Source organism: Cenococcum geophilum (assembly GCF_001692895.1).
Source record: "Cenococcum geophilum 1.58 unplaced genomic scaffold K441scaffold_16, whole genome shotgun sequence".
Lineage (NCBI taxonomy): Eukaryota > Fungi > Ascomycota > Dothideomycetes > Gloniales > Gloniaceae > Cenococcum > Cenococcum geophilum.
Window position 1 is genome coordinate 1,435,244 of NW_027137574.1, and position 18,001 is coordinate 1,453,244.

At 46.5% G+C, this 18,001-nt stretch overlaps 5 protein-coding genes across 5 annotated transcripts; 3 read left to right on the top strand and 2 right to left on the bottom strand.

The window, feature by feature from the left end:
• Window positions 1-942: 942 nt before the first annotated feature.
• K441DRAFT_658354 (uncharacterized protein) lies at window positions 943-2,728 on the top strand. Its single transcript, XM_067648334.1, has one exon. The coding sequence runs from the start codon at window positions 977-979 to the stop codon at window positions 2,456-2,458; it is 1,482 nt and encodes a 493-aa protein (XP_067505136.1). The 5' UTR covers window positions 943-976; the 3' UTR covers window positions 2,459-2,728.
• A 2,870-nt stretch (window positions 2,729-5,598) lies between these two features.
• Window positions 5,599-8,551, top strand: K441DRAFT_609096 (uncharacterized protein). Its single transcript, XM_067645500.1, has 3 exons — window positions 5,599-5,738; window positions 5,829-6,085; window positions 6,141-8,551. The coding sequence occupies exons 1-3, from the start codon at window positions 5,676-5,678 to the stop codon at window positions 8,254-8,256; spliced, it is 2,436 nt and encodes an 811-aa protein (XP_067505137.1). The 5' UTR covers window positions 5,599-5,675; the 3' UTR covers window positions 8,257-8,551.
• A 23-nt stretch (window positions 8,552-8,574) lies between these two features.
• Window positions 8,575-9,144, bottom strand: K441DRAFT_676548 (uncharacterized protein; the record flags this gene model as incomplete). Its single annotated transcript, XM_067650965.1, has 1 exon — window positions 8,575-9,144. One exon carries the CDS (start codon window positions 9,142-9,144, stop codon window positions 8,575-8,577), a length of 570 nt encoding a protein of 189 aa, XP_067505138.1.
• Window positions 9,145-9,966: 822 nt separating this feature from the next.
• K441DRAFT_658358 (voltage-gated potassium channel) lies at window positions 9,967-12,676 on the bottom strand. Its single transcript, XM_067648335.1, has 3 exons — window positions 12,475-12,676; window positions 12,271-12,429; window positions 9,967-12,193 (listed from the first exon to the last, which is right to left on the bottom strand). The coding sequence occupies exons 1-3, from the start codon at window positions 12,591-12,593 to the stop codon at window positions 10,339-10,341; spliced, it is 2,133 nt and encodes a 710-aa protein (XP_067505139.1). The 5' UTR covers window positions 12,594-12,676; the 3' UTR covers window positions 9,967-10,338.
• A 2,787-nt stretch (window positions 12,677-15,463) lies between these two features.
• K441DRAFT_609099 (DEAD box helicase) lies at window positions 15,464-17,939 on the top strand. The gene is made up of 6 exons (XM_067645501.1): window positions 15,464-15,899; window positions 15,949-16,084; window positions 16,139-16,496; window positions 16,551-16,630; window positions 16,694-17,039; window positions 17,090-17,939. Exons 1-6 carry the CDS (start codon window positions 15,513-15,515, stop codon window positions 17,529-17,531), a joined length of 1,749 nt encoding a protein of 582 aa, XP_067505140.1. The 5' UTR covers window positions 15,464-15,512; the 3' UTR covers window positions 17,532-17,939.
• The last annotated feature ends 62 nt before the right edge of the window (window positions 17,940-18,001 follow it).

Below are 18,001 nucleotides of genomic sequence, written 5' to 3' on the forward strand. Positions count from 1 at the left end.
GGTTTTCTTAAATAGAGTTTTCTCCCTATATATATATAAGGAGTAGTCTACGTAGGCCTAATAGGGATCTAAATCGGACGTTAAGCAATAAATTATTATTATTATTTAGCCCCTTATTAAAAGCCTATTAAAACCGCCTCTATAACTTTACCTTCTATAGAGCTATTAATATTATTAAGCCTAAGTTTCTTAAGTATTACTAAGCTGCACGATATAAAGCTATATTATTAACTAATATAATAAGTGTATGGCGGGTAACTAGCCTTCTACCGTTTAATCCTTTAGTTATTTTAGAAAAGATTTAGCTAATAGCTTCTTCCTATATAAGCTTTACAGATAAGAATGGCCACTAATTTAATATACCTGTGTCTCCTTCCGTAAAGGAGAGACTTACTAAAATATTTGGGCAGCTTTTACAGAATGTATTACCCCTATATTCTTAAGTTATATATAATATTTAGCAGTTTATATTAAGTACAGTAGCTAATAATATAATCCTTAAGCAAACAAATTAGGAGCTTCTTAAAAGATAAAAGAAGGAGCATTATAATAAGACAAGAGCTGCCTATAGGAAGGCACGAGTTTTATCAGTAGCGGAGGCACAAAAGAAGAACGATAAAAAGCTTCAAAAGGAGCAAAAAGAGAAGAGGGTAAAGGAAAGGAAGGCTGCATTATAGGGGGTTATTACCTTTATAAAGAAGGTTTAAAAGGAACTACTAATGGATTATAGTGTATTTATGTAATAGGTTGATTTAGGTTAATTTTAGGGTTGATTTTGGGGTTGATTTTGGGGTTGATTTTGATATTTTGATTTTGATTTTCGTAGGAGGCCCGTACACTGTCTCGGGTGGGTGGCTGTTTCGTCTGGGTGGCTAAGACGTTATGCTTGAGTGAGCCTGTCCGCTCTATTTAAGATCTCTTCTCACACTTCCCCCCTCTCAACGCTCATTCAGACTCTTACTGTTCTACGGTTTCAATGGGTGGCGAAGTACCATACCTGGCCGTGGAGTTGATCTCCCGCATCCTGGAAAGTTGCACGTCGAAAGCCACCGTCGCAGTCGCAGCACGGTGCTCGCGACAATGGTACGATATCGCGATGCCGCTTCTCTACCACCGCGTCAATATCAACAACCCGCAATCCTACGAACTTAGAAAGTCCTATCTGAAGTCGCTAGCAGTTCTATTTCTGAGCAAACCTAACATTGCGGCCCATGTGCGACACTTTAGCCTGCGTCCTGGGTTTAGTGATGGCCCTGAATGGAAAAGTGGTGTAGAGCTGAACGGTGATGGAGACTGGGACAGTGCCCTTTTAGAGAAAATCCAAGAAGCAATCGCGTCTATTAGTTGCAGCGACGAAGAGCGTGCGACGTGGCTCAAGGAAGCTGATTGTGACGACACCTTCCTCGCTTTGCTCCTACCCACCCTGCCAAATTTGGTGTCTCTAGACTTAATGGGCCCAATATACGCCAAATATATGGAACGAATGCTATGGCGTTTTGGGACCGGTGCCGAGCGTGGTTCGGCCTTTACGAACTTAAAGTCGTTGTTCTGGACTTACGAGCAGGCTATGTGTACGCCGACCGGTGCTATTATTAACCCGGGTATATTTGCAATGCCTTTTATTAAGAGAATTTACCTTCACCAGGTCCATGGCGGTTACGGGGATGAGGTGGATGAGAGACTAGCCCAATTCAGCCCCCGAACTTCAACATGCACCCATCTCGAGCTGCGAGATTGTCGCTTTCATCCTAGCGACGTCCAAAATCTATTCCTCATGCCTAAAGCGTTAAGTACGTTTATTTACGACATCGGTCGGGACCAGTTGTACTACTGCACTGTTAGTTTCTCCACGATAAGGCAAGGGCTCGAGCATCATAAAGAGACACTCGAAGAGCTATGCTTAGACTATTACCACGGTGGCATTGAGTTGGAGCCTGGCATGTTAGACGACCCATCGCCCATGACGCCCCTGAATGAATTCCTGCGGTTGAAACGTTTGAAGATTGCACCGGTCTTTATTCTCGGGATGAGTTTACCGCCAGAAACTGCGCATGCGGCAGATCAGTATCTGCGTATCCTCGACTTTCTACCAAAATCGATCAAACAACTGCAGCTTACGCACTGTGAGGAGCCGGACAACCTGCAGATACTTCTTGACGCTCTAGCAAATATTCTTATCAAGAAAGTGACGCACGTCCCAACACTACATCAAATTATTGTGGAAATTGACTTTAGCATTGTCGAAAAGCTTGCTGACGAGTTTGCAAGAATCCTGAAGTTGGCAGAGGATGTTGGCACGAATATAGTGCTGCTTAACAACTTCGGATGCAGCGAGGACAAGGGTCGCAGTAAGAGAGTTGAGAGAAAATGGGGCTTTGACGAAGACATCGAGTGGAAAGAGTGCTATGAATTCGTCAATTACAGGCCAATCTACGAAGCCATTGATGTGCAACACTAAAGCGTGGCTGCCACCTTGGAGGTGCGGTGGATGGAAATATACAAGGACAAGAAGTTTTACGTTTGATGACAGTACTATATCTGACTTTGGACCAGAGACCTTGCAAAAACTACAAACTATGCCTTCACGCTAAGGCTTGCATAGGTGTACTTGTTTCGTTTAGAGCACATTATAAAAATGTTTATATTACAGAACAATACTGATCTAGTAGCACTAAGCCAGAATAAGTTGTTAAAGAAAAACTTATTTATATATTAAGTTCTAATAAGGCATAATAAATGGGTCATGTTAAAGTGTTTGTTGTCTTCTTCCTTTAACCCTATATTTACACAAAGTGTTGATGCCCTGCGCCGTGCCACTGCAGGGCGCATATGACCCAACACTAGCCCCCATGTACCACCTACCTGAATATGCCATGTAGACGTCGCTGCCGCGGCGAGGCAGACACCGTAAGCCTACGTGACGGACCGGCACTAGCCCCAAAGGAATATACAGATAGCTACGTAGCCCCTAGTCCCCTACAACTAACCCAACCTTACTTACTCTACGTGCTATGCTACAGACACGCCTTTTCGCTGTCGCGGTGAGACAGACACGCCTCTTTGCTGTCGTTGCGAGCAGATACATCTCCCAGATTAAGGATTGGGGTGCCCGAGAGCTATTGTGGCCACAGTGTTCATAATGATTTTCTTCTATAAAGCATTGGGCTTCTTGAAGTACTCTTCATCAGTCTTCCCTGTAACAGAAATCAACCGAGAGAGAAATACATTACTGTTTTTGTTCCAAACCAACCCATTGTTTGCTGGACAAGCCTTCTAAATTCAACTTCCTGTCTTATTAAGATTAATTCAAAAAGAATTTTCGACGATTGATAAGATTGCTAGTCTTGATTGAGGATAAAGTTCTCTATAACTGCCGGCACCATTATAGTGTTTACGTCTTATGCTACAGGATTGCAAGTACTCCTTCATCTCTTTCTATCGCACGAGCTATATCTGACCAACTTCCAGCACTCTATAGCTAAGGGAGGCCAAGATCGACCCCAGCGATTGTCCAGGAGGTAAAGCCGCTTTCGCTAAACTTAACGTAGAGTTCGAAGCTGCCCAAAAAATAATGGGCTTTAGACAACAAAATCTAACCCCCGATAACGAGTTCGCAAAGGCATTATTTGGTCCTCCGAGGCTCGCTGGATTAACCTTCACTACAATTAATAACCGTTACAAGATTATAAGGAGGCTAGTAACCGATAAGAGTAAGGACAAGAATGGCATAAACATTAATATTAGGTGTTCAAAGAGTTGCCCTAAGGGTACCAATGCATTCATGAGAATTGGGGTCTTTTCGGAGATGGTTTTGTGCCCACCTTATTAGGAATTTCAATCAATAGCGTACGTCTAAAGAGATAGAGTTTTTATACAAGTTAGCTGATTCTGTTATAGCGGTTTAATAAAGCGTTGTGAACAGGCGGATATCACAATACAGGATGTGAAAGAGACGCGAGGTAAGCCCCTAGAAACCCCCCCCCCCCCCCCCCCGATAGAGTAGTGATCATTTCTGTAATCAAACTTATCATGTGGGCCAACTACGTAACTCGTGACTCGTCGACAACCAACTTTCGACGTCTTTATTTCTCTTGGGTTTTAGTTGAGAAAATACTAGCAGGTCAAAAGGCCAATCAAAGTGCAGTGAATGATTTCCTTATATATATCTGGCACTCTCTGTTGTATAGTGAAGTATTCAATTAATTTTTAATTTTTATATTTTTTTCATTCCATATGCCTTCCGTCTTACTCTGCAATCAAACTGTTTCACTCCCTACTCGTAGAATCGCGTAATATTAGTCCTTATCTGATATGACGGATAAACATAAGTTATTGAATGGTTTTACTGAGGGAAGAGTTGAGGGAGATACACATATACTGCTTGGAGCTGGTGGAGAGGAGAGAGGAGGCGGAGGAGTCTCAATATTTGGCCTGGGAGATTAGTCGCATCTGGTGAAAGTCCGAATTTCTACTATGTGTGAGGGTGCTACGGCGGGCCCGACTCCAAATTTTTTCAAGTGACTCAGACAGGTCACTTTGAGAACACCTACTGGTCATAATTCCGTGACATAGACCTTGGAAGGATCAGAGCTTAGATCCAGAGATGCAAAGTTTGGAGTGGAAGTTGCGGTAGGAAGAAACGTACTAAAACTGGCTTTGGCCAGTTAATAAGCAAAATAGTCAGAAGTGCTGTTCCAGCCCCCTTAACTTAAGATGCATGTTCATGGATGTTTTGGAACTGGCAATAAATAAAAGGGTGGGTTTTGTCAAACACTCAACTATTCGCCCCAGACAAATAATAAGAGTAGCGGCAAGGAAGCTCCTCAGAACCAGCCCAACTTTCTAGCGTTCAGTTAACATGGCATCCTCCAAATATGTCATTCTTCAACAGAATCCGACCCCTCGAGAATACCACGATCCCCCACCTCTTGAAGCCATCCCAAAGGTATTGGCAAGATCGTGGGTATCACTCGCCGCATTCGAGTGAGACCTCATGGAATCTGATACGAATCCTACGGAAAGCCAACCCGTTATTGCCATGAACCGTCGGATTGGTGACGGAGCCCTGTTCCTTCAAGTCATCGATATCGCCGTCCGTCCATCCCATCAACATAAAGGGCTTGGAAAACAGATTATGCAGACACTTGTTGAGTATACAGATGAGTATGCGCCCCATGCATGTCTCGTTAGTAGCGGATCCTCCTGGCCAGCGACTATATCCTCAGTACGGGTTTGAGGATGTAGCCCCGGGGGTTGGGATGTTCCGCTGTTTGCGCATTCAGCGAAATAAGGAGGCCGAGAAACTGAGAAGGGAAAGCAACGGCTTTGCTGGAATCTGGGAGATGATTGCGGAGGTGCATAATGAGGCATGAAATATGCAAACAATAGAGGGGTGGGATTGATGGAGGAGATGGCTGGAACCTCTCTTTGCCTATGAATATGTTATTAGAGACTTGAAAGAAAATAGTGGTGGTTACTTTCAATTGCGCACGAGAAACACACTCCTACGTAGCAGTAGTTTATCGATAGAACAACATGGTCCGTGCTAATAATCGTCACTCCCGCTGCGGCACGCCTGGGTTCCGCCTTACGCCCTCGCTCTGCATGATGTATCTCTCCCTCCATTAATACATGCTTACTATATACTGCGACTGTTGTATTCGCGGCTTCTCAGCATGACTAGAGCTTCTGACAGTTCTATGCCTGTGCGCGTACGCGCCCAACTGTCGGAGCATTCGGTAAGTCTTTAACTGTCTACTAGTCAAGGCGCACGACATTGAGCTGCGCCTATCCGGATGTGTGCTCCCGGTAGCTAACATCTCTCTTAGTTAGAGTCGCTGCCTGACGAGCTGCTCCAAATCATATTTGAATTCCTCCCTCCGCCTGATCTCCGCAATCTAAGCCTTGTTTCACACTGGCTCTACTGCCATGCGGTAGCTTTTCTGTGGAAGAATATCAACTTGGTGGATTGCTGGACCCTTCATCCACGCGATTCCCGGTGCCAGGTTTGGGGTGAGCGAGGCTGTGGGGACTCAGATGAGCACGATGATACCCCAATTATACAACGATTACTAGTCCTGGCTAAGTACGACATGATATCGAACTCTCGCGACTGATCTTTCCTGCTAACTACTATCTAGGAACCCATTTCTGGCCTCCAAAGTGCAGAAAATCACACACAGATGTCACCTACCAACACCAGGTATCTTTAACGAATTACCGAAGATGTGCTTCAATGGTCGAAATCTTTCGCAGGACACACGAACCCTTAAACTCCTACGACTAGCAATTAACAACATGGTCAATGTACAAACTTTGAGGATTGTGTTTGGACACTGGAACCTTACCAAGGCTTTACTTGAAGGCTTCTTGGATCCTGGTCGGCCACGACGCTTACCGCTTCGGAAGCTGTGGCTGGAAAGCTGTTCTCTGGACGGAGCAGAGATCGACTTTGGCGGCGGACTTGATTTAGAAGGGCTGGAAAGTGTTCGGTTTAGGCGATTGAGGGCGGAATACCTTGCAGAAATTCCATCCATTCGTACGGTCCCCCCAGAATTCGAGATCAGTCGCGGTGGTCATGTCAGAAACATGCACAATGGAGCTGGCGGATATTATCAAACTACCATCAATTTTGTCGAATTTAATAATCACAGTCTAGTTCGGCGTTATACTGACGAAGAGCTGTCAGCTCTGGCCCAAAGCTATGATGACACGATTTATAAAGGCCTTCCTGGGGCGGACGACTTCATTAAGAGTCAGCCTCTACGAGGGATTAAAATCTTAAAAAAAGTTCCTTTGTTACCTTTTACTCATATACTCAAATGTTCCGTCTCAACATTAACTAAGTTAAACCTTGATTGGATTCTCTGGAGGAAGGATGAACGGATGGCTCCCTCGAGCAACGCTATGTACATGATTCGAAGGTTGGCTCAGCTGAGGTTTCCGAACCTCCGCGCTTTCCAACTGCGCAACGCAGTTGTCCCCCCTACCAGACTGCCTAGAGGTCTGTACCTCTTGGAACCAGGTGATTGTGCAGAACCGATATTCCTTCAATTCATGGAGGCACATCCGAAGTTACAATGCTTAGCTTGGCCCATGGATCGGTTCTATTCCCACAAGCGGCCTTCAGCTGATATCACGATTCGAGCTCGTGAGGTGGTTAGCCACCTCGGCAGAACATTAGTCGACTTACGAGTGGATTCTTATTATGATTCCCAAGGAGAAACTTTCACTGATGATAGTCCTACATCAGAGCATGTGGAGACGCGAATTCGTCGGAGAAGATTCATCTGCGAGTTCTCTCCGCGCATGACAAAACTAGAGCAGATAAAGATGGAGGGCGGCATACCACGAGACGAGAAGCGTGAGACGGTCCGAGCTCTGAACGCTTGTCCGCTGAAGAAGCTCGTTCTTATTGGCGTTTCCTGCCCCATCGGAAACACTTGGGGTGCTGACGCTGACGATTTGAAGAAGATTGACGAAGGTGAACACGACTATCCTGGCCATCTGGAAGAGGAATTCTCGGACGCCATCTTTACCACTGCTGTCACAACACCGAAAGTACAAGAGAACTTCGAATTCCAGCCATCTTATGGATGGCCGCCAAGTCCGCCAATAATACATACCATTGCCGCCCACCACGCTTCCACTATCACGGAACTAAAGTTTTGCGGTTATAATGGCTCTCCAATTCTCTCCAACGCCACCCGTATCACCACCCCGCTACTTTACCCTCTCCGGTACTTCCATAATCTGCGCCAGCTTGTGCTCTCAATGTGGTTGCTCACCTACCACGACGGTGACTATCGCGACGACGAGATAATTGGCTCTTGGCTTGACACCCGCTCGCCATCCTCCACTGCCCTCGCTGTTGTGACACCAGCAGGGACGTCTCCAGACGCCATTCCTAGCCCACCGCCTCCTGTTGCCCCAACCGTGGCTCCACCAAGCCCTCCTCTAGCAACTCCTCCGGAATACAATCGATGGGCTGTTATGCTCCGCACTCAGTTCGCTCCCTCCGCGCTCGCTTATCGTGTTGCTGCGGACATCGGGCCCCACCTCAGTTCCCAGGCTAAATCGCAAAGGGGAGGCGTGCGTGTACGTGCAAGCTTTTGTCTTGGTAATGAGACGGGGGATATCTTCGATTTGGATATAAGAGTCGGGAAGGGGAATCAGGTTCTTGAGTTTGTTGGACCTAGGGAGGAAGGAGAGAAGGGAAGATGGTGGGATAAACTTGAGGGGAGGAGGTGGTTTTAAATGAAGTATATTGGATATGACTTTTTGGGAATTAACTACTTTGGAATTCAGCGTTTTTGGAGTAATTGGTGTTTTAAATGTTGTAATATCCGTGCGCGCTTGATTTTAGGAGAGCTCGGTGAGTATTGCAACTTTTCGGAATTGTGAAATTGAAGTATAATTTATTTAGTTTTACCAGGAAAATCTAGCGTCAAATCTCATGGGAGAAAGCACTTAAGATAATATGTCTGGGCATTATCAAGGGAGTGAAGGGTGACGTTCGTAATATTACAAAATTAGAGGTGTCAAAACCAGCAAAAAGAAATCCTGTCCTCTCCATCAAGCCTCTCTCCCTTTCTGTGACCCTAAGTACGGATCATAACTCAAATCTGCCTCCCGCTCGTCTTCCAGCCGCCACGATGCTACTGGCTCGCCTGGTCTGAGCATTTCGCCGAAGCCAAGGTTGAAATCGGAGACTGAAACCTCACTGGCCTCTGGCAGGACCGAGGGGGCGAAGGAAGCGGCTCGAATGAGCACTGGTGATGCCGAACGTGGTGTAGCAATAATAGCGTAGGGACGAGGTGCGAGCAGTGCAGAGTTGCGGTTCGAAAGACCCTCAGTGTTTGCATTGAGAGTTGACTGAGGGTATGGGATTGACACCGACGTCTTAAAGACATTCCGCGTATTTTCAGCGTGCACCTGCATGTATCGATCGCGGTTATCGAGGTTCAGTTCCGAGTCTAGTCCCATTGAACTCGCTTTCCGAAATTCATGACTACCTCGTGAGAGAACAGTTGGTTGGTCGCCTGAAGTAGGATCATACGGCACCGCAGTGTCGTCGCTGTTCGTTGGGCTTTGAGCTGTTGACGTTTCCGCGATTGCAATTTCTTGAATAGTAAGTAGAGACATGAAATGCCTAGGAGGACGCTTAACGAAGCGAGTCCCAGGGGTTCGAGAACCGCACGCCTAGAATCCACTTCTAGCGGTGTGTGCCTCGGAAAGGTGGAGAACAAGGTGAAGGTAGGAGTGGGGCCGTAAAGCGTTATTACGGTGGTAGTGAGCACCATATTTCATGGCTGGAAGACAGTCTTTAGATTTATTTATGATTGGGTGAGGAGGCGGCGCTGCTAGGATGTTATTAGAATTTTGTCTTGTATGAACAATCCCTCCTTATTAACGGGTGATATAAACCTAAGGTTTGAGAATCGGAAGGCCGAGCTCTGATTCGGTGGTTGACATGTGGTTGCAGCGCAGGTACAAAAATGGAGGAAATTGAGAAGTCTCTACTGTTGCCGACTTAGAGAGCTGCCTCTTGCGAGTGGAGGAGATGAGAGATGTGGAGCAGAGCAGTCGATTGTTACAATGTAATGAAACAAAGGCTGCGAGAAGCTTTGAAAACAGCGGGTGCGAGGAGCGCGTGCTTCGCTGTCACAGAGGAGTTAGGGAGACCTATGTCTGATATGAACGAAAGGTTAATTGAGACTAGTGTCGCCGTCCTGGGGAAATAAAGGAGTTAAGAGAGTCGCGTGGATTGAGCGAAATGATGTGTCACACAATGAAGCCGCTGGCTCCAAAAGAGCTCACTATGATACAGCAATCCGACAAAGTATAATGGACAGCGGATAGATGCAGCACGAGAAATGGCAGCTGACGGTAATTTTTTGGCGATGACGGGCTACACGGTGAATGAACAACACCCGGGAGTACCCGCCGTAAAGCCAGACAACCGCAGCGTTTGGGGGTCCAATGCTATCCACACATGTCAATGCAAACCTAGAACCGTGACAATACCTTCAAAATCCTACTCAAGGGAGTATTAGAGATAGCGAAAATCGAAGGAAAAAAAAAACATATTTGGAACGAAGACTTCATGAAGGTGGCGATTTAGCAAAGAGAAAATTGATTGTACATACATTCAATCGAATGCCAGGATGTGGATTACGTAAATTCGACGACCGGGTATGACTTTGATTCAAAAATATGCATGCCAGCATCACAGCATGCTGAAATGCAAAGACAATAATAAACTAGAACGCTAGATGACCCAATAGCCTTGGGAAGAATTTCGATCACAAGTCATTCTAACTCCAAAGAACCACCGATCTAAATCTTACCCTTGGCTGTCTCGGCGCCTGCGCAGGACTTCTGCATTGCTGTACTCCTCGGTAGGTTTTTCTGCGGCCGACCCTGAACTCGAAGACTCCTTTGGAGATCCGACATCGATATAGGTGGCGGCTGCTTCCGTTCTTCGGGATCTGACAATTTCATCTTCTTCATTTCACGCTCAATGGTTTCTGATAGTCGCTCCACTATCCATTGTGCTTCAGTTTTGTTTCCCATAAGTGGACTGCGCGTCCCTAACCAACTCCATAAGTATGGCTCTCCGCTTTCACTGTCTTTATCACCAGCTTTCCCTAAGTCTGGGTGATTCTTAGATCTGTCGACCTTGATAGGAGGCTTCCTATGCCGAGAGGCATCAGACTCATTTTGGCCAAGTAGCTGAAGAAAGTAGGACCATTCCGAATAGCTGTATTGCTTTGGTGGTGCTGCATCAACATCTCTCATCACCTGCCGGAGTTCTCGGGCGAGTACGAAGTGGTAAAAATGAATGTCGCGTTCGATAGGGTCACCGCGCTCGCCAGCTTCCTCAGCCTCCCCAAGCTCTTCCTCTTCGATATGCTCCGCCAATCGATCTAGGCTGGTGTCCGTGAATGCGCCTTTTTCATGAGATCCATCGCCTTCAGGAGGCATTCCAGGGGGCTTCCCGGTCCCGAACCCCCCGCCGCGGAAGAAATTTCCAGCACTTATCTTCTTAGCACTTGATTTGAGTGTGGCTGTAATGCCATGCTCTCCAGGTAGGACAGTGAGAGAACCAATCCATATGGTGAAGTCGCTAAAGGCTTTGACTACAGTATCTCCCATGTTGCTGATTAGAATTGTAAGGGTTGGGACTGCTAATAGAGACCAAAATACAAAGAATGGCTTCCCAGAATTGCTTGTTAGAGTGTAATCTCCATATCCAATAGTGAGAAGTGAGGTGTAAGAGAAGTAAAGAGAGACGAAGTAACTCCAATTCTGTGGCTTCTCGGAAAAAGTAAAAACGAGAGCCCCGAGGAACCACAGTAGCAAGGCAGCGGCAGCAGACAATGCGAGTGAAGTCCACCTCCTGCGATTTTCAGCACTGGCCTGGATTCGTCGCATGATACTGAATTCCTGTTCTCGTCGTTGAAGCTCGGAAAGGCCTTTCTGGGAAAATTTTACCTTTTTGAATAGGCCAATCTTGATGGTGCGCTGATCCCGGTCAACACTTGCCAAAACGCTCTGTCGCTTCTTTTCCATGAACCGAGCTGCCATTTTGTGCTTGCCCCTTTCCAAAACTAAAGACCGTATCGAACCGATGACTAAACCAAGCATAACAATTCCCCCAATTGCATACGGGAACAGAAGTGAACGTCCTAAATGCGTTCTAGGAACATAATCCCCTCCTATACCGACGGTAAGCAGAGTAAAGTCCGTCCAGTAAACTGCATCAAGAAATTTCCAGCCCTCAATTCTTGTGTATATTAGAGCGCCAAGGAGAAGGTAGACCATGAAGCTAATTGTCTGCAACATCAGGGTTCTTTGGCTGATGGTAAGCCGGAATTCCTTTGGGTAATGGTCCCGGTATGCTCCTAGCACTGTGATGACCATCAGAAGCGAGATTATCCAGTACAGAGCAGCCGCAATTATAGCGTAGTAGAAGGCTTGCGTGAAAATGTGTGCTTCGGGTGGAGATATGCGAAAAACAGACGAGGAAGCGACGGCGACTAGAGCAATAAGGAGGACAGAAGATAGCAGCCAGCCGATGATGGTGATTGGTTGTGCAACTGCAAAAGAGAGCCGTCTAGCCATGTTCAAGAGTAGTGCCATGTTTGCGATTAGTGCAAACACGAGGGAGATTGAGTTTATCGCGATGAGCCTGCACAATGCCCAGCAAGTCAACAAGCTAGGCACTACCAGAGTAAATAGCATACGAATAGGCGAGGGGTTTCATACCAGCGAGGATCCTGGATGTCGGTTCCATCAGCTTTAGCAACGCCTGGAGGAAGGTAGACTCTCCAGTTCTGTACAAGAGCGCAAATACTGAAAGTATTCGCCATTGGACCAAAAGTACCTGCTATGAGAGGGCATGCAGTAGATGCGAACCACCATCGGCTTGGTACTGTCAGAAAACACCATCAAACTAAGGTATTTATATACCTTGGGTCGAGGAAGTCTTGTTCCTCTTCTTCCTCTTGCTTTTGAACCTCTTCATATGGGTTGCGTTCGATATCCTCGGCGGCCTCCTGAATGGGACCGTCAACACCTGGATCGTTCATGGCGGGAACCGGTGGATGAGAAGTGCAGAGGAGCAGGTGGACGTAAGGTAAATAGTCATGTTGAAGTCCGTTTTCCAGGAACGTAAAGAACAGGGAAGCATGCGGAATGACGCAGTGAGCTGCGAGGGTGGCTGTTGGCTTGGGACCTAGAATTTAGCTTCTCACTTTGACCCCGCCGCTTGCCGAGCCGCTCACATGCATATGCGCAGTCGAGACAGACAGTCGCTTAGCAATTTTCTTGTCTTGACTTCATCCCTCTAATTTATTTTCCATCTGGTCAAAGGATATGGTTGAAATCACTACGTTATATCATAATCTATGAATATATTTCTGTCTGTCGCTATGCTGAACTTTGATGCGAGGGTTGCCCTCCATTTTCTACCACCGGTTAAATTTAAAGGCCTTTTGAATATCTTATATACAAAATCTTTTCCGGAATACAGCCTCTTAAAACGATACACAACTTTTACCTAAATGAGGACGTCTTTGTTCCGGATTGAAGCAGAAATATTGTAACAGATCTGGGACTAATTGACGGTGTCTCTTTTACCCGACCTTAAATTACTTCTATCAACGTAACTGATATTGAGTGCAATGGCGCGATACCAGGCACACTATCGCGTTCACCAGCTCTATAGTTTTAGTGTGCTGGTTCTTTGGAACTGTAGCGGCCCCGGTTATCTGCGTTGTTTCGTTGGATGCTACGGGGATGTCCTCAGCCCGCGCTGCTGCTGCGCAATGATTGATATAAAATTTCTCAGAGACCTATAGCCCTATAGCAATAATCTCGGATGATTCCCCTCTCCCTAGGACGGTTAATGTATTTGGTGTTCCGAAATTGAAAGAGCTAAGCGAATAGGTATGTTCAACCAGCTCAGTGACTGAAGCGGGGGGTTTGCAATGATAACAAACAACTGCAATGGATTCAAACGTGGTATAGATCCTATGTACATAACGTGGGATGTTACTCAAGAGTTCTAAATTGTTGTTTTTGTTGCAAATTCTCCAGGGAGCTTTCAGCGTTCCGAAAGAGTATGAAAAGCACAATAACACGTATTTATGAGTGTGTCACATGGACTTAAGGGGAGCCCACAGGGCTTGGCAAGTAGTTATTTAAATTTTGGCTGCGGTTGACCTTCCTCTTCAACTTCCTCCCTTCCCTCCCTCTCCTGCCACCACTACCACCACCACTACCACCACCACAACGACCACGAAACCAACCATGTAAGTATAAAGCTCTCCGTCTCCAACATGAATTCATTCATACGCACACTGTAGCGTCATGTCTCTCAATGAGAGTTTGGGAGCTAGGCTTGCTGTTGAACCTCAGAAGTTGGATCAGGCCAAAATTTCACCTTCAAAGGACGACTTCGTTACAACTTCATCACGTCAACGACCTCCGGGATTGAATTTGTATATTCTACTCGAGCTCTCCATACTCCATCGTAACTCCTAACACACATATCCTTATAATAGTGTACATCTTTTTTGTAATATCTCGACGTTTTCCTTTATCCCTCTTGGGTCTTGTCGTTTCGCGCTATGGTAGACTTCCTCCTAGGTCAATTCCCTCTAACTATTCATGAAAATTCACACTGCGCTATATGTTTCAAGTCCATTCTGAATTCGTATTCAAACGCGTATGTATGCAATGTCAGCCGGTGGAGGCTATTGATAGTTGATACCGCTTTGCACTATTTATTTACCTCTGTTGTACTTCTGTTTCTTAACTCACTTTTATTCATGCTTCTTGGCTAGCTCTTCGGGGTCGAAGATCTATTCCGAGGCCACGTTGGGTGATTTCCTGAAAACTTTCTAATCTGCGGTGTCGCTCATGGACCTTCAGGACGACCTCCCCTGGCTTTCCTCCTAGGATCTTCACGAGCCCAGACATCTTATGTTCGATATTACCAGTCACTTAACAGCTTCTCTGGAATGGTATTTTCGGATACCATTGGCGCCAAGGCCTGTAACTTTTGGATACTCTGGACATCCTGTTCTGGTCTAGTTTATTTAACTATCCTAAGGATGTACGTACAGTGATTTCGGCTATAGAACCCCCCTTGAGATACTAACCCACCTGGTCTGTCCGATGAACCTGGGTTGGATCCCTACCTACTTCGAGACTCTTATGGAGCCCAGATCAAAAGCTCTTGCACAACTGTCGTAGTTTTACCCATTTAGAAGTGTAGATTTACTAATTATCATATTATGTAGGCCATGAACACACTGCCATGTCTGCACGCAGCCCAACGGGGGCGCCTACTTCCCCGGCCCGGGGGGCTATCTGAACGCTTGTACTGTCTGTCACGCTCTCTGGGCTGAGCACTTAGGGATAATGTAAATTTTTCCATTTCACTAGCGCCTTGGCGCTTGCATAGAGCCTTGCCCTTTTACTCCTTCCTCTTCCACTCCGCTTCACCTCACTCTCGTTTTCTGTGCTAACCATCATTTCTTTCTTTATTCGAGTGGTCAACCTGTTCCTACTACTGGACGGTTGGTACGTATATCAATGACTTATAAACTCGCCCTCCACCTTCACTTCGCCTGCTTTTTCCCGAATCTAGTTAATTTCATTTACACAACACGTCTTTTTGTGTCACAGAAACTCTATTCCCTTTCCCTAGCTTTTCGCTTTCACCTTTATCCGTCCCAAGTCCTAGCTGCCCAGTCGTAAAGTTAGGCTGCACTAATTGTGATTCGCCTAATATAGGACCCGGATACCTCTAGTGAAGAAAGCTCAGAGAGTTCAGAGTCTCCAGCGACTCAGCTTCTGAGGACTCAAACGCATCCAGTGAATATAGCTCCGACTCTTCTCAAGACGGTAGTCCTCCGCCAGGCTGTCGTAAGCCATCCGGATATCCCTGTCATCCACCTGACCCCGACACCGGCAGCGCGTCTTTACTCATTATAACCATCATGTCTGACAAAGGCGATAACATGGCCATGGACGATATCAAGCAATCTCTCAGTACCATTGACCCTCACAGTTCTAGTTTTGACAAAGAAGCAGCTCTCCGCCATGCTAAGGAAAAAGGATGGACTGAGCCTGTGCCGTACAACTATTCTACGACTGGATCTCAGGACGCTGCTGAGGACGCCTTTTCCCATCCCGAAGCGGCCTGGCTTTCCGATGCTGTCAGATATGAATGGTCTGATGACTATGGTGAAGTTGGGCCTGCCAACCCCGATCTCGAGCAGAAACTTTTCTACAGTGAGAAGTTGGTGAAAGCGGGAGCTCTGATTAAAGCCTACGAATTCGAAGTCACTCTTGAAGGCCCAATTCATATTCATCCAGTTCGCGACGTAAGTTTTCTCGTTAAACTATGATTGGCTCTTACTGATGCGATTCTAGTTTGACGACGCGGGCCTCCACCCGTTGATGCGTGAGAACGTCCGGCTTTGCCGCTACGAAACTCCTACGCCTATTCAAGCCTACTGCATCCCGTCAATTCTTTTGGGTCATGACATTGTTGCATGCGCACAAACCGGTTTGTGATGTCTCATCTCCCTGGAGTCTCACCTTTTAATTGTCTCATCTACAGGGTCTGGCAAGACCGCTGCTTATTTGATTCCTATTCTGTCAAAACTCATGGGAAAAGCACGCCAGGTCGCCGCTAACCGCCCAAACCCGCTTACTTATAATGCTATCACCGATCGCGTTCGGGCAGAACCACTGGTGCTTATTGTTTGCCCGACTCGAGAGTTGGCTTGTCAGATATTTGATGAAGCTCGCCGTCTGTGCTATCGTACTATGCTTCGTCCGTGCGTTGTTTACGGTGGCGCTCCTTCGAGAAACCAGCGTGAAGAGCTAGAGAAAGGATGTGACGTGCTCATTGCGACGCCTGGTCGATTGTGTGATTTCATGAACAAGACCAATCTTCTTTCTCTTGCTCGTTTGAAGTGAGCCTCGCCTGGCTTTGTGGAATTGATCGCAATCACTAATCGCCCTGGCAGGTTCACCATCATCGATGAGGCAGATGAAATGCTCCGGGACGATTGGGAGGAGACCATGTCCAAAATCTTTGGTGGTGGAGGCAAGTTAACACTCCTTCATCCAAAGCATCCCCTTCTTGAGACACTTGCTGACTATTATTTAGACGCAAATGAAGACGCCGATCACATGTATCTGATGTTCTCCGCCACTTTCCCCAAAGCCGCCCGTGAGCTTGCTCGCCAGTATATGGCACAGGATTACGTTCGCATTAGGGTCGGTAGAGTTGGCAGCACGCATGGAAATATCAAGCAGCGTATCATCTGGACTGAGGACTCGGAGAAGAAGAAGGCTCTTTATGACCTCATATTTTCCATGTCGCCTGCTCGAACTCTGGTCTTCGTTAACAACAAGCGCGAAGCAGATTTTGTGGACGACTTCCTGTACAACGCGGGCCTGCCATCCACCTCTATTCACGCTGATCGTACTCAGCGTGAGCGCGAGGATGCATTGTGAGTTTAGTTGCTCCTTCTAAACATGTCGCTTTTCCTAATGGCTATAGACGTTCCTTCAAGATTGCCACTTGCCCCATCCTCGTGGCTACTGGCGTCACTGCTCGCGGTCTTGATATCAACAACGTCATGCATGTGATCAACTTCGACCTGCCAAGCGGACAGCATGGTGGTATCGATGAATATGTCCATCGCATTGGACGTACAGCTAGGATTGGTAATGAAGGGCTTGCGACATCATTCTACAATTCACGCAACGAAGACATAGCTGATGACCTAGTCAAGATACTTGTTGAATCGAAACAGGAGATTCCTGACTTTCTCGAAGACCGTGTACCGGAGACTGTTACATGGGACGACGACACTGATAACGAAGACTTAAATGCTGACAAGGAAAATGTTCCTGACGCCGCTAATGATGGTTATACTTTCACTGCCATTGATGAAGCTGACGGTTTCTCTGCCGATGCTGAGACAGCTGGGAATTGGTAAACATCCGCTTCCTCTTGTACCTGTTGGTTTCTTCGAGACCGAGGTCCTAAATTCTGTGTCTTTGCATTACCAGCCTATAAGGCTGCGATCTCTTTTTTCCTTATTACAAAATTCAAGCCATGAAGGAGCGGAGACGATGCCATTTTCATTGGTTCATACTGGCGTATGATAACTCGAGAAGGATTATGTTCTCTCTTGATGGATCGGCTGGAGTTCTTGGTGGTAGGTACTGGCGGGTCTTCTCCATTTGGGCTTCTAATACTGCAGTTACACGGCACTTGTCTTGTTTTCGAGACATGGGAATGGATGAACTACTTCTAAGTAGCCACCTTACGCCGTACAACTCTGTCTGACCGGGTCTAAGCGGCTGTTCACATTAGAAACTACAAATAGGATATCTTGAACCCCAATCTCGATTCCTTCTGTGACTTTTGCTCTTTGTTTTGCCACGCTGTGATCACTGTGTTTGC

Coding starts and splice junctions, on each gene's coding strand:
- K441DRAFT_658358 (XM_067648335.1), bottom strand. CDS start 12,593: ATGAACGATCCAGGTGTTGACGGTCCCATTCAGGAGGCCGCCGAGGAT. Junction 12,430..12,474: donor CAAGACTTCCTCGACCCAAG/GTATATAAATAC, acceptor GACAGTACCAAG/CCGATGGTGGTTCGCATCTA. Junction 12,194..12,270: donor GACATCCAGGATCCTCGCTG/GTATGAAACCCC, acceptor GGCATTGTGCAG/GCTCATCGCGATAAACTCAA.
- K441DRAFT_658354 (XM_067648334.1), top strand. CDS start 977: ATGGGTGGCGAAGTACCATACCTGGCCGTGGAGTTGATCTCCCGCATC.
- K441DRAFT_609096 (XM_067645500.1), top strand. CDS start 5,676: ATGACTAGAGCTTCTGACAGTTCTATGCCTGTGCGCGTACGCGCCCAA. Junction 5,739..5,828: donor CCCAACTGTCGGAGCATTCG/GTAAGTCTTTAA, acceptor CATCTCTCTTAG/TTAGAGTCGCTGCCTGACGA. Junction 6,086..6,140: donor CGATTACTAGTCCTGGCTAA/GTACGACATGAT, acceptor ACTACTATCTAG/GAACCCATTTCTGGCCTCCA.
- K441DRAFT_609099 (XM_067645501.1), top strand. CDS start 15,513: ATGTCTGACAAAGGCGATAACATGGCCATGGACGATATCAAGCAATCT. Junction 16,497..16,550: donor CTTTCTCTTGCTCGTTTGAA/GTGAGCCTCGCC, acceptor TCGCCCTGGCAG/GTTCACCATCATCGATGAGG. Junction 16,631..16,693: donor CAAAATCTTTGGTGGTGGAG/GCAAGTTAACAC, acceptor ACTATTATTTAG/ACGCAAATGAAGACGCCGAT.